This window comes from Nerophis lumbriciformis, linkage group LG27 (assembly GCF_033978685.3).
Source record: "Nerophis lumbriciformis linkage group LG27, RoL_Nlum_v2.1, whole genome shotgun sequence".
Classification (NCBI taxonomy): domain Eukaryota; kingdom Metazoa; phylum Chordata; class Actinopteri; order Syngnathiformes; family Syngnathidae; genus Nerophis; species Nerophis lumbriciformis.
The window spans coordinates 33,101,754-33,127,489 of NC_084574.2; the positions used below are offsets into that span (position 1 = coordinate 33,101,754).

At 39.6% G+C, this 25,736-nt stretch overlaps 1 protein-coding gene across 1 annotated transcript; it reads right to left on the minus strand.

Annotated features, from left to right (window-relative positions):
* Positions 1-2,497: 2,497 nt before the first annotated feature.
* Positions 2,498-25,736, minus strand: LOC133624293 (E3 SUMO-protein ligase CBX4-like). Its single transcript, XM_061987763.2, has 5 exons — positions 25,494-25,736; positions 25,379-25,422; positions 20,492-20,557; positions 14,836-14,902; positions 2,498-4,704 (listed from the first exon to the last, which is right to left on the minus strand). Exons 1-5 carry the CDS (start codon positions 25,623-25,625, stop codon positions 3,481-3,483), a joined length of 1,533 nt encoding a protein of 510 aa, XP_061843747.2. The 5' UTR covers positions 25,626-25,736; the 3' UTR covers positions 2,498-3,480.

Genomic DNA, 25,736 nt, shown 5'->3' on the forward strand with positions numbered 1-25,736 from the left:
GGGGCTCTCCCTTAGAGATAGGGTGAGAAGCTCTGCCATCCGGGAGGAGCTCAAAGTAAAGCCGCTGCTCCTCCACATCGAGAGGAGCCAGATGAGGTGGTTCGGGCATCTGGTCAGGATGCCACCCGAACGCCTCCCTAGGGAGGTGTTTAGGGCACGTCCGACCGGTAGGAGGCCGCGGGGAAGACCCAGGACACGTTGGGAAGACTATGTCTCCCGGCTGGCCTGGGAACGCCTCGGGGTCCCACAGGAAGAGCTGGACGAAGTGGCTGGGGAGAGGGAAGTCTTGGCTTCCCTGCTTAAGCTGCTGCCCCCGCGACCCGACCTCGGATAAGCGGAAGAAGATGGATGGATGGATGGATGGATGGATGTTCGTCAGTCAACTCATTGGTGTTAATTCTCAATCGATCAAGATAAAAAAATATCAAACTCAAATTGCAGGATGTTATTTATGTAGTTTGCTCATTTTCCTCGACTAGTGCACTAATGTGTGTTTTTTTTATTTTTTTTAACTTATGTAGCATAATCTACAAAGATACAAAGAATTGCTAGTGCGACATCTAGTGGACACATTTAGAACAGCAGTTTCTTTCATTCAAAAATTTCAGCTCATTTTTATACTTAGCAAACTTCTCCCGCAGGCCAGATAAAACCTGTTCGCGGGGCTTATTCGGCCCGCGGGCCGTACGTTTGACACCCCTGGTCTAGAGCAGTGGTTCTTAACCTCGATCAAACCCTAGGGGTTCGGTGAGTCGGCCTCAGGGGTTCGGCGGAAGTCAAAACACACCCGATTCATCGTGTAAATAAAAACTTCTCCCTATCGGCGTATTATGTATACGGCAACAGCTGACTGATTTGCAGGTGTGTAGTTTGTTGTGAGTTTATGCACTGTGTTGGTTTTGTTCTTTGAACAAGGTGATGTTCATGCACAGTTCATTTTATGCACCAGTAAAAAAACATGGTAACACTTTAGTATGGGGAACATATTCCCCATTAATTAGTTGCCTATTAACATGCAAATTAGTAACATATTGGCTCTTAACTAGTCATTATTAAGTACTTATTAATGCCTTATTCGGCATGGCCTTATTATAACCCTAACCCTCTAACCCTAACCCTAACCAAATAACTCTAAATTAAGTCTTTGTTACTTAGAATATGTTCCCCTAGTGTCCAAAAAACTCTAAATTACGTCTTTGCATACTTGCCAACCCTCCCGGATTTTCCGGGAGACTCCCGAAATTCAGCGTCTCTCCCGAAAACCTCCCGAGACAAATTTTCTCCCGAAAATCTCCCGAAATTTAGGCGGAGCTGGAGGCCACGCCCCCTCCAGCTCCATGCGGACCTGAGTGAGTGTTGACAGCCTGTTCACAACATTGCCATAAACAGCAATGTTGTGACACTTTTAAACAGGACAATACTGCCATCTACTGTACGTGCATATGTGACCCACCCATAATGTGTCACATTTTTGTGTTGATTTATTTATTTTATTTTGTGGTTTGAATTTGTTTTTGGAGCTGTCATTACACATTTATCAGTATTCACATTGGTCAGTAGGGGGCAGTAGGGCGCTTCTTCCCAATTGAATGCTATCACCTGCAGACCGGAAGTGTCTTGTCATTCTGATGAGCGCGACCAGTCTGTGAACAATTGAAACGTCCTGTGTGCTTTTTCCTCCTGTATAACAGGTTAGTTTTGGTGAATCAACTCACTGAATAATATCCATGTGATCTTTATAAGTTTAAGTACACATTCTGATGGTGGAGCCTAACTCTAAAGTGTTTGTGAGTTGTAGTTTGTATTTGTGAATGAATCCAGTGCACAGCTGCAGTAATCAATACAAAAAGGCGACGTGAGTGCGCAATGTTTATATAGGAACTTCTGATCCTAATTCAGACTCCCAAATTAGAGCTCCCGTTTTCTTATTGATTTTATAATGTATATTTGTATAATGTGTGTGTTCTGAAATAGTGACAAGAGAATAGAACAAGGATGGACAATTCAACCCTTAACTCAACAATGAGTAGATGAGTCTTGAGTGTTAGGGACGGCGTGGCGCAGTGGGAGAGTGGCCGTGCGCAACCTGAGGGTCCCTGGTTCAATCCCCACCTAGTACCAACCTCGTCATGTCCGTTGTGTCCTGAGCAAGACACTTCACCCTTGCTCCTGATGGGTGCTGGTAGCGCCTTGCATGGCAGCTCCCTCCATCAGTGTGTGAATGTGTGTGTGAATGGGTAAATGTGGAAGTAGTGTCAAAGCGCTTTGAGTACCTTGAAGGTAGAAAAGCGCTATACAAGTACAACCCATTTATTTATTTATGTGTAAATAAATGAACACTGAAATTCAAGTATTTATTTTATATATATATATATATATATATATATATATATGTATGTAATAAAATATATATATATATATATATAGCTAGAATTCACTGAAAGTCAAGTATTTCTTAAATATATATATCTTAACCACGCCCCCCACCCCACCTCCCGAAATCGGAGGTCTCAAGGTTGGCAAGTATGCGTCTTTGTTACTTAGAATATGTTCCCCATACTAAAGTGTTACCAAAAACATATAACTTTGTCTTGAATTTGAAAAAAACAAACATTTTATTTTTCACTAAAGAAGGGTTCGGTGAATGCGCATATGAAACTGGTGGGGTTCGGTACCTCCAACAAGGTTAAGAACCACTGGTCTAGAGAGAGAATAATATTCCAGAAACTGTTGTGCTCAAGAGCAGTACCAGTATATGATCGATACAATAGTGATTATACCGATATTTTTTAATTTTCTCAAAATTATATTTATTTTTGTTTTTGTTAATGTTAAACTACCAGTAAGTCCTTGACACAAGAGTAAAAACGAAGGATTTAAATGAGTAGACGATAGTTTTTGCTTCTGTTATGTTATTGTGTACCGGTTATTATCATTCCTCAAACAATTGTATATAATAAAGCGAATAAGGAACCTCAGTGGTTTTAAATATTGTGTTGATATTGTTGAACTGTCAACAGCACTCACCATAAGTACATTGAAAAAAGGACAGTTGATGCATGTGTTTAGTATTAGTAAATCTCACTCATGGTTGATATGTATCGGCAGCATCCCTAGTTGGGACGCCTCTTTCAGAATTCATATAGAATAAACGATGCCGTGTACATCATTTTTCTAATCAGCGCTCATTTCAATTTTTGAATGGCCCGGGTGTGTTAGACGTTGTGCACATCTACTACTGTGAGAAGTGAAGTCAGCAGCAGTAAGTCAATTGCTTAATTACTTGATGAGGTTTAAATACTAATAGATATTAATGTAAATTTCTACTGACACAAGCCAAAAATAGTTCATACACAAATGCTAAGGTCAGCCAGTTTTTGAAAGTCTTCACCATGGCCAGAGTTTTGTGTGTGGCTTTAAGGGGCAAATATGTACCTTTTAAAAAAAAACAAAAAAAAAAACATTCATGTCCTGATACAGTTATGCTGTAATGTACTCCTTAAAGGTAACTGTGAGACAGTTTGTGGTAATGTCTGTGATGAGGATATTCCCATGGAAAGGCTGGAAAGAAGGAAATGTCTCCTCCTTTCTCGTTACCTGGTCACCGACAGTTGATGAATGAATAGCGTCTACATTGGCAATGGTTTCACTTTCACTTTGTTCTTCCTGTCTGTCTGTCGCCACGAACACATCAGGCTTGGACTTGACAATGCTCAAGTCAATAGGGTGTTCTTGAGCAGCGTATTCACAACACTGCACTGCAGGAGGAACCTGGTGGTCGTTTTGGTCAGCACCAAGACTTTGGGTGCGTGAAGAGACTGCGTGGGGAGAGACCGCAAACCTCTTGTTATCTCTACGCCCCTCGCTGTCCGTGTCCGAAAAGTGTCGTTTTAATCCTTGAAATTTGTTCGGAGTTCCTTTTCTGTCCGTGAAGGCGGTAACTCCAGTGTCCGGAGGCAAAGAAACCGGATTAGGCTCGGTTGTCAATTGTAAAGGCTGATCCGTCGGACCTCTGACCTCACTATGTTTATCCTTTCCCCCCGCAAAAAGCTCAGTTTTGGGAGACTTTTTCTTTGAGCAATCTCCCGTAAATTCCAAGACAGAGACAGCTTTGTTTTTTTTTGCAAATCCATTGATGAGGTCAAGATGTTTGACAAGCTTCATCTTCTGTAGGTGATGTTCTGTGTTGGCAGTTCCTTGCAACTGCTTCTCCTCAGGTTGGGAGTCACAGTTTTTAACCTTGGCCGCTTGCATTCCACTTTCCATGTATTTGCTCATGACGATAACGATCCGTCCGTTCTTGTTTTTGTTTTTTACAATTTTTAATTTCCGAGCACTCACAACATTATGCTCCTCGGGCTTTGCCTTCTCTGGTTCGTCGTGACCTTTGAGGTCTGCCGGGAGCTTCTTCAGCTCCATTGTTATGTCCTTTACCTTGGTCAAGACACCTGAGGTTTTGTCCCTAAACCATTTTTGCTGTAGCACAGGGGGGAGGTTGTACCCCTTGTTGGAAAACTTTGGTGTGTTGATTTCTCTGGGCTTAGCAAATGCAGACTCGCGCGATTTCACGACTGGCTGGTAGTGGTGGTGCTTGTTGCTGTTCAGCTGGCTCTGCAGATGCAACATTGGAACAGAGCGGTCTTCATCCAGAGACGACTCATTGAGGTCAGCAAGAATACTAGATCTCCGTGCAAAAGAAGGAACCTGTAGCAGGGCACAGAGAAGATGCATATTTAGACAGTTGCCTAAAAAGAAAGGGGAACTTGATAGAGAACAGACCTCCTCAAAGGCTAAACAGTCCTAATGTAGTTTATGATCAACAGTTACCGTATTTTCCGCACCATAAGCCGCCCTGGGTTATAAGCCGCGCCTTCAATGAACGGCATATTTCAAAACTTTGTCCACCTATAAGCCGCCCCGTGTTATAAGCCGCATCTAACTGCGCTAAAGGAATGTCAAAAAAACAGTCAGATAGGTCAGTCAAACTTTAATAATATATTAAAAACCAGCGTGATGTGGGCGCGCATGGAGTCGTATATCAACATGGACGGAGCTGCGTGAAAAAAGCCACCCGGCCTCTTCGCGTAAACTTACCTTAACCACTCGCTCATCTTTTCTTCATCCATCCATCCCTTCGAGTTAGCTTTTATGATGACGCCGGCTGGAAAGGTCTCTTTTGGCAAGGTCTTCCTTTTGAATATCACCATGGGTGGAAGTTTCTGGCCATTAGCATGGCAAGCTAGAACCACAGTGAAGGATGACTTCTCATTCCCTGTGGTGCGAATATTCACCGTACGTGCTACCGTTGTATCCACAGTGCGGTTCACAGGAATATCAAAAGTCAGTGGAACCTCGTCCATGTTGATAATGTTCTCTGGCCGGATCTTTTTTTCAGCTATCTTGTTTTTACAATATGCACGGAAAGTAGCCAGCTTTTCTTGAAAGTCTTTAGGCAGTTGCTGTGAAATAGTAGTCCGTGTGCGGATGGAGAGATTGCGTCTTTTCATGAACCGGAAACCTGTCGCTTAGTAGGAGCCATTTTGTGGTCTTTACAGATGTAAACACACAAAGGAAATGAAACGTAATATCCGCGCGCTTCTTCTTCTTCTACCGGGGCGGGTGGTTGCTTACAGTAGAAGAAGAAGCGCTTCCTGTTCTATGGGGGCGGGTGCTTACCTTGGCGGTTGCTTGCGTAGAAGAAGAAGCACTTCCTCTTCTACGGGGAAAAAAGATGGCGGCTGTTTACCGTAGTTGCGAGACCGAAACTTTATGAAAATGAATCTTAATATTAATCCATATATAAAGCGTACCGGGTTATAAGCCGCACTGTCAGCTTTTGAGTAAATTTGTGGTTTTTAGGTGCGGCTAATAGTGCGAAAAATACGGTAATCAGTTTGTAAGCCAACCCCTCCCCACCTTCCAAAATATTCCTCAGACCTGTGGTGCTTAAAGTCTGGCCCAGTTGCCATTAACTGTTTTTTATTGGCTCGTAGACTATTTGAAAAAATACATCTTAAAAAACATTGACCAAACTGAAAAGATATACCATTTAAAAGTTGTGAAAAAAAGGTATGTGTCTACCATTTGACTTAATAGAGTCATATCATGATTTCCCACCGACATTTAAAACATTTCTTTGTGGTCTACATACCATGTAACGGTGGTTCTTTGGTCAAAACTCTGCAAAGATTTTGTTTTACAGACCATCTTCAAGTCACTTTCTGACGGTCTCTTCAGAATGCATCATTTTTTGGGCCATCTTATTTACGAGCCTCCACTTTGACTGCATTTTCTCCTTGTCAGCTATGTTGTAATTTTTAGGTGCTTCCATGCCAAGTCTACTTACAGATACAAGTTAGAACTATACACTACTTTGTATTAGAAATGGCAACAGCGGAGAATGCGTGTGAATGAACAAGCTAGTCTTTCCCCACAACAAGTTGTTAAAGAAAAATAAGGAACTTATTGACTACACCTTTGGACTACAACTGAAGAAGAAATGGCGGACACACACAAAACTCTTCGGGTAAATCTTTGGAACATATGGAGACATCTGCTGTTTTGGAGGAGGCAAGATTGTTTCACAAATATCTCGGCCATGCCTCCATGGTTTAATTTCATATTTTTGGGACTCATGGGGATCCCAAATACACAAAAACAGGTACCAACAATTAAGACAAGTTGGTATTGCATAATAGGACCCCCTAACTATAAAACATGGCCCTTGTAGTAGTTATATAGCATTTGGATAACAATATATTAATACATTTAATTTGTGGACAACATCCACACATTTACATTTTATTTAATTATACACACACATTATATATATATCAGGGTTAGTCGGCCGCTTTAACAACAAAGAGCCACCGCCTAAACTAACGTCTTAACAAGATTTCTAGCCACTACACTGTCATTCACATGCCAAAATACTGGGGGCGCTATAGCCTAGGACTTAAGACCATTTTAGCCAATCAGAAACTTCCAAAACGTCTTTTCCGGAGGTGGTATATAGCAAAAATGGCGGGTCACGGCATGAATAAATTATATATGTGGACTACCAGAGGAGTAGAGCTACTTTTAAGCATCGTTTTGGAGTTTAAAGTTAACAAAACTCAACAAAGTGTTAACTGGGAAACTTGCCAGTCCAAGTATGATGACATTTTTACCCTATTTTTGGAGTGGTACGGACTTGGAGGGACATCTGAGGAATTTCCTCATCGGAAAGAGGACATCACAAAAACAACTATCGACACTAAACTGAAAGCGATTCGTGGAAAGTACAGACAAGCAGTCGATGCAGGTGGAAGAAGTGGTTACGATAGAGTTGTTTTGTTGTACTTCAAACTATGCGAGCAGATCTGGGGCGGTTCTCCATCCATTCAATTTGGAATAGAAACATCAGATATTGACACAAGCTCTCACAGGAGTTGGGATTCTCCATTCACCCTCGACAGCCTGGTCACTAGGGATGATGTTCGAAACCGGTTCTCCCGGTTGTTCGATAAGAAAAGAACCGATTCCATGGAATCAAATCCCTTTTTGAGAACCGGTTCCCGTTATCGAGGCCACTATAGTAAAGAAAAAGAGTTGGTTCTTTAATTGAATCCCTGGGAACGAAAGAAATGCCCTGTGGGACATCACAGGAAATGACGTAGCTCAGTCTAATGACTGAGCTACGTCATTTCCTGTGATGTCACACAAGCAGCAAAAACAATGGACCGGAAAAAACGCCTCAAGGCATGGCTATTCACCTATAGTGATCCCGGAGACAGGTTGTTTTCGTGTTACTGTATATATGTTTTTCTGAAAAATCCCACTTAATATACTTTGGGTGACAGTCAATATTTTTTTTTTTTTTTTTTTTTTAGGGGGGTAACAGTCAATATTTATTTATTTATTTATTTTTCTTATGAAATAAAAGTGAGCTTTTGTTAAACCAAATATTGCGTTTTTTTTCCATATACAACAACCTATCTGGATTCGATAAGAGAATCGATAAGGAATCGGTTCGATAAGAGGAATCGATATTGGGCTCGAACTCGATAATTTCTTATCAAACATCATCCCTACTGGTCACAGACAAAAATATGCCGAATGATGTACAAGAGCAGCAAGATTCCAATGGGAGCAATCCACAATCTTCTGTGGTGAAAGAGAGAAGAGCTCTACTTCAGGTATGTGGGCGCTAACGTCATTGCTAGGAAGTAATATTGTTAAAATATATATGTTGTATATCTGGGCATCTAAATATTTTTATATGAACTGCACTGTAATTACAAATGCTATCAGACAAAAAAACTTGCTTTGGAATCAGAAGTCAAGATGGCAAACATATATTCAAGTTCAGCTGTTTTAGATGTATTTAAATAGGGTTGTATTAAAAATGCTTTGAGTAGTTTCTTGTAATAAATAATATTGAGTTAAGTAAAACTGCAGTTGCATTAAATATTTGTTTCTGTCAAAATTAAAATACCTCGATGAAGTGCTTTATTGACACACATTGTTTCCAGGGCCATTTGACATGTTGTAAATAACATGTAACTATCTTACACCTGTGCAAAAGTGGTTTTATCCCAATTAATGTATGCATGATTATTGAATGTAATTTTGTAAAAATCCTTATAAAAATGATTTTTTATTTTCACTAGGCAAAACTCAACAGCCACAAGCAGGACAGACTAAAACGAAAACTTCCAATTGAGACAATGTTGCTGAATGCAGTAGAAGAAGACGTCCAGATGAAGAGACTTCTGGACATGATGGAGACATCAGAGAAGCGATCGTCTGACAATTTAGACAAACTAACATCAAGCGATGAGGTGGAGACGTGATGGCGACAGGCCTAGTTACACTGTTCCTTACACCGACCCCCTTCCCCGTCCTGCCGCCTGTCCTGGGAGACGCCCCCTCCCCCAGGAGAGACACCACCTTAGCCAACAAATTTTCTGTGGAAAACACTGACACACACACACGTGTGTGTGTGTGTGTGTGTATATATATATATATATATATATATATATATATGTATATATATATATATATATGTATGTATATATATATATATATATATATATATAATTTGAATCATAATTAGCAAAATGTCATTTTAAATTAAAACATTGTGTCTAGTTGATAAAAATAAAATGTGGCAGCTTCTAATTTAGTATATAAGTACTTTGTGCATATGTTAACTTACAATTGAAGGTTTTAATGTGGTTAATGAGCAACAAAGTGAAAAATATTTAAGTGGCCACCGTACATCCTTTAATTTTTCTGTATGTGGCCCTCAGTGGAAACGGTTTGATGTTGCTCTTGTCAAATTCGGTTTGGATGAAATGCCAATAATGACTCTAGTCTAGACCTTATAGCACAGCAGATAGTATACCAGTGCTGCAAACATTTTTCTGATATTATTTGGTGTAGGTGGGGCTACACTTGCTATACAGTTAGGTAGAGGAAGGGTGCTTAACCTTGTTGACCTCAGGGCCCAAGTTTTCCACTACAGAAGGGCCTAGGGCCCACTCAAGTATTAACACTGATTTAGTAATCCTACTTTTGGTTTTAATCATATTCAGTAAGTATGTAACGACGGGGTCGCATCGTGGTGCGGGTGTGGTTCTCCCAAGGATGCAGACGGCTTCGGACACAGCTTGCAGGTAGGAAAATTATTTATTGAAAATATAAATCGTACGGGGAACAAACAAAAGACGTGCACATAGCACAAAAGGCAAAAACAAAAGGACTAGCGTGGGAGCTAGCAGGCAAAAATGGCATAGCGTGAAAAGCTAGCAGGAATCAAAGTAGTCGTTATCAGTTGTATGGGAACAAACTAGAAAGCCAGACCGAGTGAGGCCAGGGCAAATACTAAATAGCCCTCTGATTAGTGCCCGGGCAACAGGTGCGCGTCCCGAACACTAACCAGAGGCAGGTGCGTACAATCTGCCGTCATGGCAACAGAAACAAACGAAACTCAAGGTGCTGAAACCACATGTGACTCAAACATAAACAAACTATGATCCGGGCAGCGGGTCATAACAAAGTAGGTCTAACCTACTTACACTCTACAACCTTGTCAAATGATAGGAAACCATGTCTTAATCACAAAGATGATTGTTTAACACATAAACATACACTTTAGGCTTGGGCATTCTTCTTAAGACGTTGGCAGAGTTAAATATTGAATATAGATGAGAGGATTTTTTTCTTGTCACTCTCAAAGAAAACCGCTAACAGATTGGTCTCAGAAGATCTTAGTGGTCTAGAGGGCTTATATAGTGGGAGCATATCAGTGATATACTTCAGCCCTAGACCATGTAGTGATTTATATGTGAGCAGGAGGATTTTGAAATCAATTCTCTGATGTACAGGGAGCCAATGTAAGGATTTAAGAATTGGTGTAATGTGCTCACATTTTTTGGTCTTTGTTAGAACTCTAGCAGCAGCGTTCTGAACAAGCTGTAGCTGCCTGACAGTTTTTTTGGGAAGACCTGCAAGGAGACCTTTACAATAGTCTAGCCTACTGGTAATAAAGGCATGTACAAGTTTTTCTAAGTCTTGAGCTGACATGAGCCCTCTAAGTCTTGTTACATTTTTGAGGTGATAGTAGGCCGATTTTGTTACTGATTTGATGTGATTGTCGAAAGGTAAATCAGAATCTAAAATAACCCCATGATTTCCGGCTTTATTTGAGGTTTTCAGTGACAGTGATTGAAGGTGTTGGATGACTTTAAACCTTTCTTTTTTAGTACCAAAAACAATTATCTCACTTTTATCTTCATTTAGTTGTAGGAAATGTTGGCACATCCAGTGTTTGACTTGCTCAATGCACTGGCACAGAAGATCTATGGGGCGATAGTCATTTGGTGATAGCGCTACATAGATTTGGGTGTCATCGGCATAGCAATGATGGTCAATGTTGTTATTTTGCATGATTTGTCCTAGTGGGAGCATATAGATGTTAAATAAAGTCGGCCTCAAGATTGAACCTTGGGGGACTCCACAAGTTACGTTGGTTGGTTCTGATACAAAGTCACCAATGGAAACAAAATAGTTCCTATCTTGTAGATATGACTTGAACCAGCTTAAAACTGTGCCTGAGATCCCCACCCAGTTTTCCAACCTGTCCAAAAGTATTGAGTGGTCGACAGAACTTGTTGTTCACAAAAATCAATTAGTCTTAGTGTCAGTCCGAACGGTTTCGAACTTGTTTATTGTGCACACATTGACAGTGTTTTAACATGTGCTTGGTTTGGTCACTTGACTTGTAAGATAAATACAAACTACACAGAATAGTTTAAATGGCTGGTAATATTGTGTGACAATCCGAGAAGCCTCTGGGATACAGGCAGAAAGCTCACATCCTCTGTGCTGGCAGTTTGAGCTCATGACGTCAGGGAGGCGCTATAGAGCTCCACTGAGCAGAGGTCCTTTTAAAAAGGTATTTTATCCCAAATGCCGTTGACATTTTTAATGTGATAAAGTAAACAAATCCACATTTGTCAGGAACTGTTTTGCTTTTATGTTTTACAGATTCTCTTTTAGGTCGTAACTTAAAGTTACTTTACTTCCTGTTTTTACCTAACCTCTGTTCCCATTTATTTATATAACATTGTTTGTATTTTAGTACTGTCTGTCACCTGTCGACAATTTTCCACCTCGGTGGACAATAAAGATTTATTATTTTCTATTTTATTCTTAGGTCAGGCTGATTAAAAAAATAAGTACTAATCAAATAAGGAAATTATTAATAGCTGACAAAAAATACCTTTATATATAATTATGTAATGCTAAAATAAGTACATTAATAGTGATAAAGTTTCTTAACTAAACTGTCAATAAAATTAAAGTGAAATTGAAAATACAGCTTTACCACTTTATTCATAATTTTTGTACTTAAGAAACTTCTGTGACCTTTGCTCCGATCTTCTTGTTTGTTTGAGATTGTCATTACTGCCACAAGTAGTGGGAAAGTGTGTTGCAATTGAAGACCGTTTTGGCCCATACGGACCACAACTGAAAAACAAATATTTTTTGGTCGCCCTCTAGGAGGCGCTCGCAGCCCTATGGTTAAGAAAAACTGAAGTAGAGCGTCTCATATGTGCAAACAAATGTTTTCGTCAGCACCACTACCGAGCACTTCTTTCAGTGACTTTTGTTTCAAGTGCTTCCCGTGACAGTGATCTCAGCTTAGAGGAATGTAACTGGTATGCTTTGTGACCTGTCACTGACTTTATCCCATGTGCTACCACTGACACACTCCTAGGAAGAATTGAGGCAGCTCACTTTGACCCTTTGCACCAGTTGCACAAAATTCAAATTCATGGACCCAACACAATCACAGTATCGAATTGTGTTCTTAGTATATTGCCCGTTATCTGGACAAAGGGGTCGATTATGGAACTTAATATACAAAATCCAAAACCAGTGAAGTTGGAACGTTGTGTAAATCGTAAATAAAAACAGAATACGATTTGAAAATCCTTTTCAACATATATTCAATTGAATAGACTGCAAAGACAAGATATTTAATGTTGGAACTGAGAAACACATTTTTTTTTTGCAAATAATCATTACCTTAGAATTTAATGGCAGCAACACATTGCAAAAACATTGGCACAGGGGCATTTTTACCACTGTGTTACATGGCCTTTCCTTTTAACAACACTCAGTAAACGTTTGGGAACTGAGGAGACTAATTTTTGAAACTTTTCAGATGTAATTATTTCCCATTCTTGCTTGATGTGCAGCTTAAGTTGTTCAACAGTTGTGGTATTTTAGGCTTCATAATACGCCACACATTTTCAATGGGAGACAAGTCTGGACTACAGGCAGGCCAGTCTAGAACCCGCAATCTTTTACTACGGAGCCACGCCGTTGTAACATGTGGCTTGGCATTGTCTTGCTGAAATAAGTAGGGGTGTCTATGATAACGTTGCTTGGATGGCAACATATATTGCTCCAAAGCCTGTATGTACCTTTCAGCATTAATGGTGCCGTCACAGATGTGTAAGTTACTCATGTCTTGGGCACTAATACACCCCCATACCATCACAGATGCTGGCTTTTCAACTTTGGCCTACTACAGTCCGGATGGTTCTTTTCCTCTTTGGTCGGAGGATACGACATCCACAGTTTCCAAAAAACAATTTGAAGTGTGGACTCATCAGACCACAGAACACTTTTCCACTTTGCATCAGTCCATCTTAGATGAGCTCGGGCCCAGCAAAGCCGGCGGCGTTTCTGGGTGTTGTTGATAAATGGCTTTCGCTTTGCATAATAGAGTTTTAACTTGCACTTACATATGTTGCGACCAATTGTAGTTACTGACAGTGGTTTTCTGAAGTTTTCCTGAGCCCATGTGGTGAGATCCTTTACACACTGATGTCGCTTTTTGATGCAGTACCGCCTGAGGGATCGAAGGTCACGGGCATTCAATGTTGGTTTTTAAGGTGTTGCTGAATTGGTTTCTACCAGATAGTAAGAAATTATTATTTACAGGAGCCATATTGTGATAGGTTATGTGAAATATTTGATAAAATTCGGATGGAGGGCCGATATTTGCCTTTTTTTAATTGATGGGAGATCTTTACCGCAGCTGTGTGCTGGTGTTCACAATTGGCTAAAGATTGTACTCACTTGAAAGATTCCTCCAAAGAAATCAGGGATCGAATTTAACCACGGCAACTGCGGCACGTGCCGCGACCGCCCTCGTCATTTGCCGTAATGCCCTAAATAATTCACCAACAATAGCGGCAGGAACATGCCGTGACCGCCCTTGACTTTTTACTTGTTAATGGACGAGGGATGTAACAGTAAACGCTATAATGATAATTTGCGATAAAATTCCAGACGGTTAGTAATACCGTCAAATTTTTTAATTATCGAAAAACTGTCATTTATTAATGCATTTTAGGCAACACGAAGTCAGGTGCATGCGGACTAGCGTCGTTTGGCTTGATAATCATGGCGGACTAACGACACAGACTTTGCTCCGGAGATTTCCTCTCTGAGTAAACAAAGCCATGCGCTTGGTTTAACATAATTTTCCCTTGCTGCCCGGCGTGCGGTTAAGTGTGTTTAGATGGAGAGAGGTGTGGACATTATTGAAGACAGACACACTTGTGCCCACACTAAAAGTATACAGCGAAGGAGAAAACTATTTGATGTTGCTTTTAATTTCTCAATACACCATTCATCAGCTACTGTCACTGAGAGTTAATGACGTGAGAAAACATGCAGCAGGCGATGTGTCGTGAACGTTGTCACAACTTGTTTATAACGTCTTTACTTTGTTTACAGGGATGTTCACTCGTCCTTTATTCAACTGCAAAATGTATCAATGTTCAAATAACATCAATACTAGCTAAAATGTTTTGTCATCTCATCAAATTGGAAGCAGGCTGTGAAGTTTGTGTATTCGATGTGGGAGGTGTCACTCCTCTTTATTTTTGTTGGTCAAACTGTTGTACTGATAGGAGGCGTTGGAGAAGAACAAAGCTTGTATATTTTACTTTATCTTCATTAGCCAAACTGCTTTGTGTTTTATTTTGATATCAAAAAAGTAAATTTGTGCAATTGCAATGCCTTGATTTTAGCGATGTTAGTAGCCATAGTCCTAAATTCAATGTTAATTATCAAAACTTATTTTGATGTTTCAGCCTTGGTTTCCTCATTTATGGTTTCGGCCAAAAATCTTAATTTTGGTGCCTCCGCAACATTTCTTAATAATTACAAAATAAGCGCATTTTTATGTCTAGACTTTGGGAACACCCTGTGCATAATTTACTGCTCAGTCTAGTAGTATTTGTTTCTCTCTTTGCACTACTTTCTTACCTGAACCAACAGGTGCTTGGGCTTCGGTCCTCTCTTGCGACATCCGATCAGCTGCTCTTGGCGTTCTCTGTGGAGAAATAAACAGCAGGCAGTGAGTGGAACCACCTCACATACGTAGACTGAGGTTTCTGTTGCATAACAACACAATGTACACACAATTCTCAAGTGATGTACAGTAGATTATCTGCAAAGCAAATGAGTGTGGTCCTTACAAAATTACTTATTTAGTGAAAGTATCCAGGAGCTAAAAAGTAGCCTCCTGTTGACCTTTTCCCCCGGTCTCCACATTGTTCCCTCAACAGCAGTAACTCAATACTGCAGACAGAAGTGATGTCAGTCCCCTACCCCGCCCTCCGCCCTCACATCTAATTACAGTGACTCAGTGTATTTTCATAGCCTGGCATTCAGACAATTTGGCTCCCAGGAGAGACATGCAATTAGTTTCAATAAAACGTCTCTTTTAGCACGAGAGTGAGAGAAAAAAAACGCAGGTAATTGCTAAAACAGACGGAGAGGGATTTTCATGTTTTCCTATAACGTGCGACCTGTGGCAAAAAGGTTGAGGCGAAAGCAGAGCCTTAAATAAGGACCAATTGCAGTTTGAACATAATATGCGTTTAGTATTAGTATAAGTTAGGTATTAATGCTAAATTAATACTAAATATGTATTACCATAATACTAAAAAGGTGTACAAAGCTGGTCAGGCACTTAGCAGACTTTGTAGCAGCAGGCCATGCATTTGAAGCCATCAGGAAGGCCCCAGTTTGACATTTGAGGATCCTCTGAATTATAACTATAGGGCCTAATGAAATTGGTTTTATTTTTTTCCAAATTCCGTTTTAGAATTTTTAGAACACATATCTTTGACCAATTGCACTTATTTTACAAACATAGTTTTTTGCTTTTTGTGTCCGTAAATAAAACGTCTGGTATTTAAGGGGGACCTATTATGATTTCAATCTTTATTTAATAATCTCTATTTAAAACACTTCCTTGAATTCTAGATCAGTTTGATAATCCTCAAACTGCGGTAAATGAGCCACGAGTGGTACGCGGGCTCTTTGTATTGGTACACGGAAGAATCAGTTGATTTAAGTACAGAGGTTTATTTTACTATATTCAAACCGTGTGTAATGTTACAGTGGCCAAAAATATGAAATATACTTGTTAAGTAAAACCTCTGCCTTGTTTTTAAATGAATACTTAGGCCTAATACCGTTGTGTCCTGAGCAAGACACTTCACCCTTGCTCCTGATGGGTGCTGGTTAGCGCCTTGCATGGCAGCTCCCTCCATCAGTGTGTGAATGGGTAAATGTGGAAGTAGTGTCAAAGCGCTTTGAGTACCTTGAAGGTAGAAAAGCGCTATACAAGTACAACCCATTTATCATTTATTTATTTAATACGTAACTGTATTTTAATATTGGTCACTTTTCCCGAGGTGGCACTTGGTGAAACAAGTTTGAGAACCAATGGTCTGGATCAGGGGGGCCCATTACGTCGATCGCGAGCTACCGGTCGATCGCGCAGGGTGTGTCAGTCGCTCGCCAGCCAGGCATTGAAAAAATAAACCTAAAAATTAGCGATCATAAATCTTCCCTATGACGTTACTTGATTGACATTCAAGGCACCCGAGGATCTTGTGAGATGACGCTGGCTGCAGCCAGCTCAGTGTGAAGGAAAAAAAGACCGTCCAACCGTGCAGTCAAAAGCCTAGAGACTGACCGCATAGTTCCTGTCTTCACAATAAAAGTGCTGCTCGATGCTGCCTGCGCTAACAAAATAAGAGTCTCCGAAAGCTAGCGCAAACAAGCTAGCAAGCCACGGAGTTTGCCGTCAATGTATTTCTTGTAAAGTGTATAAAAACCGAGTATGGAAGCTGGACAAACAGGATGCCAAAACCAACCACTTCAATGTGGTATTGGACAGAAAGGAGGACTTTTTTTTTCTCCTCCACGATGTAAAATCGAAAATGTGGAAGTTGTCAGCACTACTGTGAATCTTGTCTGATTACAATCCATGCAAGTCATCAGAATCAGGTAATACACCAACTTATATTCTTGTCTTCATGAAAGATGGGAATCTATATGTTAAACATGCATCATGTATTTTGTACACCTTTAACATGTGAACAAAAACGGCAAAAAAAATAAATAAAATAAGTTACATATATATATATATATATATATATATATATATATATACACACACACACACAGGTAAAAGCCAGTAAATTAGAATATTTTGAAAAACTTGATTTATTTCAGTAATTGCATTCAAAAGGTGTAACTTGTACATTATATTTATTCATTGCACACAGACTGATGCATTCAAATGTTTATTTCATTTCATTTTGATGATTTGAAGTGGCAACAAATGAAAATCCAAAATTCCGTGTGTCACAAAATTAGAATATTACTTAAGGCTAATACAAAAAAGGGATTTTTAGAAATGTTGGCCAACTGAAAAGTATGAAAATGAAAAATATGAGCATGTACAATACTCAATACTTGGTTGGAGCTCCTTTTGCCTCAATTACTGCGTTAATGCGGCGTGGCATGGAGTCGATGAGTTTCTGGCACTGCTCAGGTGTTATGAGAGCCCAGGTTGCTCTGATAGTGGCCTTCAACTCTTCTGCGTTTTTGGGTCTGGCATTCTGCATCTTCCTTTTCACAATACCCCACAGATTTTCTATGGGGCTAAGGTCAGGGGAGTTGGCGGGCCAATTTAGAACAGAAATACCATGGTCCGTAAACCAGGCACGGGTAGATTTTGCGCTGTGTGCAGGCGCCAAGTCCTGTTGGAACTTGAAATCTCCATCTCCATAGAGCAGGTCAGCAGCAGGAAGCATGAAGTGCTCTAAAACTTGCTGGTAGACGGCTGCGTTGACCCTGGATCTCAGGAAACAGAGTGGACCGACACCAGCAGATGACATGGCACCCCAAACCATCACCCAACCATGCAAATTTTGCATTTCCTTTGGAAATCGAGGTCCCAGAGTCTGGAGGAAGACAGGAGAGGCACAGGATCCACGTTGCCTGAAGTCTAGTGTAAAGTGTCCACCATCAGTGATGGTTTGGGATGCCATGTCATCTGCTGGTGTCGGTCCACTCTGTTTCCTGAGATCCAGGGTCAACGCAGCCGTCTACCAGCAAGTTTTAGAGCACTTCATGCTTCCTGCTGCTGACCTGCTCTATGGAGATGGAGATTTCAAGTTCCAACAGGACTTGGCGCCTGCACACAACGCAAAATCTACCCGTGCCTGGTTTACGGACCATGGTATTTCTGTTCTAAATTGGCCCGCCAACTCCCCTGACCTTAGCCCCATAGAAAATCTGTGGGGTATTGTGAAAAGGAAGATGCAGAATGCCAGACCCAAAAACGCAGAAGAGTTGAAGGCCACTATCAGAGCAACCTGGGCTCTCATAACACCTGAGCAGTGCCAGAAACTCATCGACTCCATGCCACGCCGCATTAACGCAGTAATTGAGGCAAAAGGAGCTCCAACCAAGTATTGAGTATTGTACATGCTCATATTTTTCATTTTCATACTTTTCAGTTGGCCAACATTTCTAAAAATCCCTTTTTTGTATTAGCCTTAAGTAATATTCTAATTTTGTGACACACGGAATTTTGGATTTTCATTTGTTGCCACTTCAAATCATCAAAATTAAATGAAATAAACATTTGAATGCATCAGTCTGTGTGCAATGAATAAATATAATGTACAAGTTACACCTTTTGAATGCAATTACTGAAATAAATCAAGTTTTTCAAAATATTCTAATTTACTGGCTTTTACCTGTATATATATATATATATATATATATATATATGAGGTAGATCACCTCAACTTGGTCATTTAAAAAGTAGCTCGCCTGTTGTATATGCTTTGGTGTAAAATGTGCGTACATTTAGCGTCACAGTCATATTTATGAGCTGTTTTTTGAGTCGTTTGCAAGGTGTCAATTGCAGAGACGTTCCCAGATTGCAAATGAAAACATGCCCGACCATCTACAAAAGTATCATCATTTTTCTTTTGAAAATGTACACTGACTAACTATATATCTTTAAGTCGTCTTAGTTATTTTTTTCCAGACACAGTTAAACATAATCTTTACAAATATTATATAAATTCACTCGGCCACAACATTAGGTAAACATGCAAACTCATATCGATTCTGAGGAGCATGAAAAACAGCTGATTTTGCCAGCATTTAGGTCACGTTGGTGTTTATCCTACATTTTTTTCTCGTTTCATCACAGCCTGAAGCAGAGGACCAGGAGCTCCTTCCACTCAGACTGAGAGTTCGAATTATTTATTGACTAAATACAGTAAGTACAGCTACCTCGCATGAATCCTCACACCAAAATGCATGAACCTTACAATTTGACGTCAGAAAAAAAAAAATCATCATAGAACCCCTAAATGGAAAATCCTTACATTTAATGATACATGACTGGACAATTTGCACAATATTTAAAGTCAGCACATAATGTTGTTGTAACAATGTACCAATAAGTGTTAGCCTCATGTTTTCAAGTATAAGAAAGCCCACACAAGGTTGCATCATTTATTATTTCAACACTGGTGGCCAAACTAAAAGCTGTAAAGTTTTCATGAACTTGCCAATAAAGATGTTTAAGAAGCTACAATCCCTAACCCTAATAGCCAACTGGCTAGCATTAGCAGCACAGTGTTTTTCACACAGCTTTTGGACAAGAAGTCGTCATCCAATTTGTAAAAAAGCACATCACCTGAAATGAAGAAGTCATTTTGGAACTGTTAGGCTTTATTTCAAGATAAGAGATTTTTGTAGTTTAGACGGTAGGCAGGTAGCTCGTCCAAGAAGGTTGCAAAGCGGCCCCATGGAGGGGAGTGAAAAGTTTAGTTTTGGAGGGGCCGGAGAACGAACGAACCATACATACATACCTACATACATACATATATAATAGTAATCAGAGCAAAAGGTGGCTATTTTGAAGAAACTAGAGTATATCAGGAGATTTCTCCTGATGATTGAGGGAACCCCTCATGAAACAGGCCTGTAGAGATGAAGTAGTCTTGTGATTTTTTCCCCACACATACATATATATATATATATATATATATTAGACATTTTTAGAAGGGAAAGGCACTCCTAACATTGGTGGGGAAACACTTGTTTAGCATTTCAGGGGGTTAAATTTTATCACAATTATGAATTAGCTGAAGAAAACACATGGTCATGGAAAACAGGTGATCACTTTTAAAAATGTGACAGACTGTTCAACGGACAATGACATAGGTGCAAGTGGGGACCAGATGGTGGTAGGACAACAGGCAGCGCTCACACATGATAAGCTGATGCTGTCATAGGACAAAAGGGCGAGGGAGGCGCCACTAAGTATGACACTTTACTCCAGTATGTCTTCACTGGCTTGACCCTAGTTTCAATACTAATCCCAGTGATGAATAACTGACACACGATGCAGACAATTTATCATCAGCATCAGAATTTCGGAAATGTTTGACGAGGCACACGGTTTGTGCTATCAACACAAATCTTGCTTGTAACGTGGATGAGCGACACAGGTGTCAAGTATTGTCCTGAGAAGTGGGTTCAAACCTGTTTGGTCATGTCACTGTGTGATGGCAATTGACCTTCTCAAACATACCTGTCTTCAAAAGCATCTAGCAGTCTGGGGTCCAGAATGTTCTCCTCTGGTTCCCATGTGTTGTACCTGTTAGAAAATACAATTATACACATTTTATCCAAAGTGAAGTGAAGTGAATTATATTTATATAGCACTTTTCTCTAGTGACTCACAGCGCTTTTACATAGTGAAACACAATATCTAAGTTACATTTAAACCAGTGTGGGTGGCACTGGGAGCAGGTGGGTAAAGTGTCTTGCCCAAGGACACAACGGTAGTGACTAGGATGGCGGAAGCGGGGATCGAACCTGGAACCCTCCAGTTGTTGACACGGCCACTCTACCAACCAAGCTATACCGCCCAATCTGGCAGTAATCCTCGTCCTCCCCGATCACATCACTAGTTGTGAGCATAAATCAACATGCAGGTCTTGTGTATGCACTTTTAAAATGGCTCACATCCAAACGTCAAAAGAGAATATGCGCATGGCATATTGCACGCATTCTAAGTGCATCCTTCACTGACAGGTAACCGTGCAAAGTTTTCAAAGTGGTCACAAGCTAATGCCCACCATGTGTTAGATCAACTACTTTTATAAGGTTTGTCCTAAGTAAGGCCCACGGCTTATTTTCTACTGCCCTTTGGTACATTGTAAAAATACAATTCAATACCATAATTTGCTGTCACTTACTGCATAACAAAGAGCTAACATGTTGCTATTTTGTTCAAATAGTTCAGCCTATTTTGTGGTCACGTGATGTGCTACACTGAGGAAGGAAATCCTCACGTTTGCGCTTGGAATTTTTTTTAAACTTTAACTTACATTTTCAATGTAAATTCATGCATTACATTATATTATATATATTCACAGCCATTAGCTGTAACTGTAGAGCTGTAACTTTACAGTTATTTACAATAAAGTTACAACTAAATGCTGTAACTTCACAATGTTATTGGCAATTACTCTCTCGTTTTAACAGCACACTGCCACCTACTGTACAAGAGTGTGCAACGTACTCTACAGAATCCCTTAAAACAGTGGTCCCCAGTACCGGTCCGTGGATCGATTGGTACCGGGCCGCACAAGAAATTAAAAAAAAAATATATATATACACAGTATATATATATATATTTTTAATTTTATTTATTAAATCAACATAAAAAACACAAGATACACTTAGTGCACCAACCCAAAACCCTCCCTCCCTCATTTACACTCATTCACACTCATTCGCACAAAAGGGTTGTTTCTTTCTGTTATTAATATTTCTGGTTCCTACATTATATATCAATATAGATCAATACAGTCTGCAGGGATACAGTCCGTAAGCACACATGATTGTATTTTTTTTATGACAAAAAAAAAAAAAAAAAAAAAATACCATACCCCCCTTTGTAAACACTTTAAGTTTGTTCAAGTGGATTATATTAGTACTTTGTTTGATTTCTTTGCTTAATCCATTGCATAATTTAATTCCACATACTGATATACTGAAGGTCTTAAGTGTTGTACTTGTGTACAAATGTTTTAAATTACATTTTTCTCTAAGATTATATTTCTCCTCTTTTGTTGAGAAGAATTGTTGTATATTCTTGGGTAGTAGGTTATAGTTTGCTTTGTGTATCATTTTAGCTGTTTGCAAATTCACTATGTCGTGGAATTCAGTATTTTTGATTCAATGAATAAAGGGTTTGTATGTTCTCTATATCCAACATTATGTATTATTATAACTGATCTTTTTTGTAACACCGTTAATGAATGAAGTGTACTTTTGTAGTTATTTCCCCATATTTCTGCACAATAACTCAGATATGGTAACACTAGCGAGCAGTAGAGAATATGGAGTGATTTTTGACTCTAGACCAGGGGCGTCAAACTCATTTTAGCTCAGGGGCCACATGGAGGAAAATCTGTGCACACGCGGCCCGGACTATTAAAATCATGGCATTAAAACAAACCAAAAAAAAAAAAGACAACTTCAAACTGTTTTCTTTGTCTTACTTTGGCCAAAAATAGAACAAACACATTCTGAAAATATTACAATGAAAATATAGAAAAAAATACCGGCAGCGGTAAAGTTTAGATCCATGAAGGAAAGAAGAAAGTGAATGAATGTTTATAACTGAACAAATGTACATATGCATAAACATGTATTTTCTTTTGTATTATCTTTTTTTAATGAATTAACGTTTATAACAACCTTTTTCCAAAACACAATATAGAATGTGAGATATAACAGGATAATGCATACATTTATCATTTGTTTTTCAAAACGTTTACAAAAAAGAGGGACCCCAAAAATGTACTGTGGGACCCCATTTTTATGACTCAATGGGGTCACTGGTAGCCCATTTTGAAAATTCCTAGCACCAACACTGATGGAGTATTGGTGCGTGCAAAACAGCAGCAGGCGGCTCTGGCCTGCGGGCCGGTTCTAATACTAATCAAATATCACCCCGAGGGCCACAGATCATTCATTCGCGGGCCGGACTTGGTCCGCAGGCCTTGACTTTGACACCCCTGGTCGAGAACATGATATGCTTCGTTCATTATTGACGTGTTTCTTGCCACTTTATGTTGTATATTTTTTATATGAGATTTGTAGTTCATTTAAAAAAAATAAAAAAATATAAAAAAAATCATTATACCAAGAAAGTTGGTTTAATTTACTCTTTCAATTTCTATTCCTTACACTATAAAACCCAACTTATATCGCCATCTCAGAACGGAACCTGTACATAGAGACCGAGACTGGGACTCCTGTATTGTGCAATTTCTCTTAAACAGGGTCTCTGCAGGTTTCAACATGTCAAATTTAAGACTTTTTTTAAGACCATCTTGAAAATAATTTAAGACCATCTCACATCCATACGGACAAAAAATACAACGACAAAGTAAAATCAGAGGTCCAGAATGAATTGTAGGTGCCGTATTTTCCGGACTTTAAGGCACACTTAAAATCCTTTCATTTTCTCAATATAACCCGGTGCGACTAATGTACGGAATAATTCTGGTTTTGCTTACCGACCTTGAAGCAATTTTTTTTTGGTACATGGTGTATTGAGAAGTGTGATCAGCAGATGGCAGTCATACATAAGAGATACGTGCAGATTGCAATATGATGGCAGTCACACACAGAGGTGGGTAGTAACGTGCTACATTTACTCCGTTACATCTACTTGAGTAACTTTTGGGATAAATTGTACTTCTAAGAGTAGTTTTAATGCAACATACTTTTACTTTTACTTGAGTATATTTATAGAGAAGAAACGCTACTTTTACTCCGCTACTTTTATCTACATTCAGCTCGCTACTCGCTACTAATTTTTATCGATCTGTTAATGCACGCTTTGTTTGTTTTGGTCTGTCAGACAGACCTTCATAGTGCCTGCGTTTCAACAAATACAGTCACTGGTGACGTTCACTCCGTTCCACCAATCAGATGCAGTCACTGGTGACGTTGGACCAATCAAACAGAGCCAGGGGTCACATGACCTGACTTAAACAAGTTGAAAAACTTATTGGGGTGTTACCATTTAGTGGTCAATTGTACGGAATATGTACTGTACTGTGCAATCTACTAATACAAGTTCCAATCAATCAATCAAAAGTGTGAAGGAAAAAAGACCATTTTTTATTTCAACCGTAAACCCCGTCAAAAGCCTAAAGACTGACTGCACAGTTCCTGTCTCCACAATAAAAGTGCCGCTCCATCGCGCCTGCGCTTTCTAAATAAGAGTCTCCGAAAGCCTGCGCAAACAAGCTAGCAAGCTACGGAGTTTGCCGCCAATGTATTTCTTGTAAAGTGTATAAAAACGAATATGGAAGCTGGACATATAAGATGCCAAAAACCAACCACTTTCATGTGGTATTAGACAGAAAGGAGGAACTTTTCTTCTCCTCCATTTGAAAACGTGGACGTTTGTCATCACTACTGTCTGATTCCAATCAATGCAAGTCATCAGAATCAGGTAATACACCAACTTATATTCTTGTCTTCATGAAAGAAAGGAATCTATATGTGTTAAACATGCATGTATATTCATTAAAACACTATTAACATGTAAACAAAAACGGCAAAAAAAATAAATATAAATTATATACTGTATACATCAATGTATATATATATATATATATATATGATATGTGTGTGTATGTTACTCATCAGTTACTCAGTACTTGAGTAGTTTTTTTACAACATACTTTTTACTTTTACTCAAGTAAATATTTGGGTGACTACTCCTTACTTTTACTTGAGTAATAAATCTCTAAAGTAACAGTACTCTTACTTGAGTACAATTTCTGGCTACTCTACCCACCTCTGGTCACACATAAGAGATATGTGTAGACTGCACTGTGATGGCAATATGACTCAAGTTAACAACACCCACTAAATCGTTGGGTTTTCGTTAAGTTTTCTCCGCTGCTATGCTTAGCTGTAACAACACAACGCTGCGCGCACAGCACACTAGCTGGTGGTGCGCAATAAATTCTGATGGGCCTACTTTTGTTCCATTGTAGCGTCCTCAAATATCCAAATATTTAAAAAGCAAGATTGAAGTTTATGCATGTTTTAAATAAAAGTAACGTCAATAGATTTTTAAGACCTTTCAAAATCGTATTTAAGACCTTTTATGAGATTTGAGGAGGATTTTAGTCATTTTAAGGCCTTAAATTCAAATTATTGGATTTAAGTATCCCCGCTGATTAAAAGAAAAAGTGTAGAGTCGCAAAAAATATGTACAATATTTAGTTACACCAGGAGCTAAGAGTAACAGGAAACATCTGTCAAAATAGTAAATATATTTGGCCTAAAAGATAAATCATAGGCCACAATAATGGAAGTGGCCTTGACTGGAACACCTGTGTGTTAGAATGTGATCTTCACAGTTTATTGGCTCACTTACTTTGGGGACCATCCACGCCACTTGACCAAATACTCAAGCTTGCCCTGTGAGAGGACAGAAAAGCAACATTTAAACCCGGTCGTCGTGGATAAAACAATAATTTCATCATTCAAACCTTCCGGCTGCGCTTCTTCTCGATGCTCTCCACCGCGAAGACCTGCTCTCCTGCGGCGGGAAGCTCCATTTTCACACGCAAGTGTAGCGGCTCCTCGTTTTTTTTTCCCCCCTCGACCTTATATTCTTTCATAGACCCACTCGAAAGAAAAACGCAAGCTTTTGTCTTAATATTCAACCTGTTCTCCCCCCCCGCCTAGGCGGAAGAGACTCGCGGTGTCTGACAGGAGTGAGCAGCGGCCAG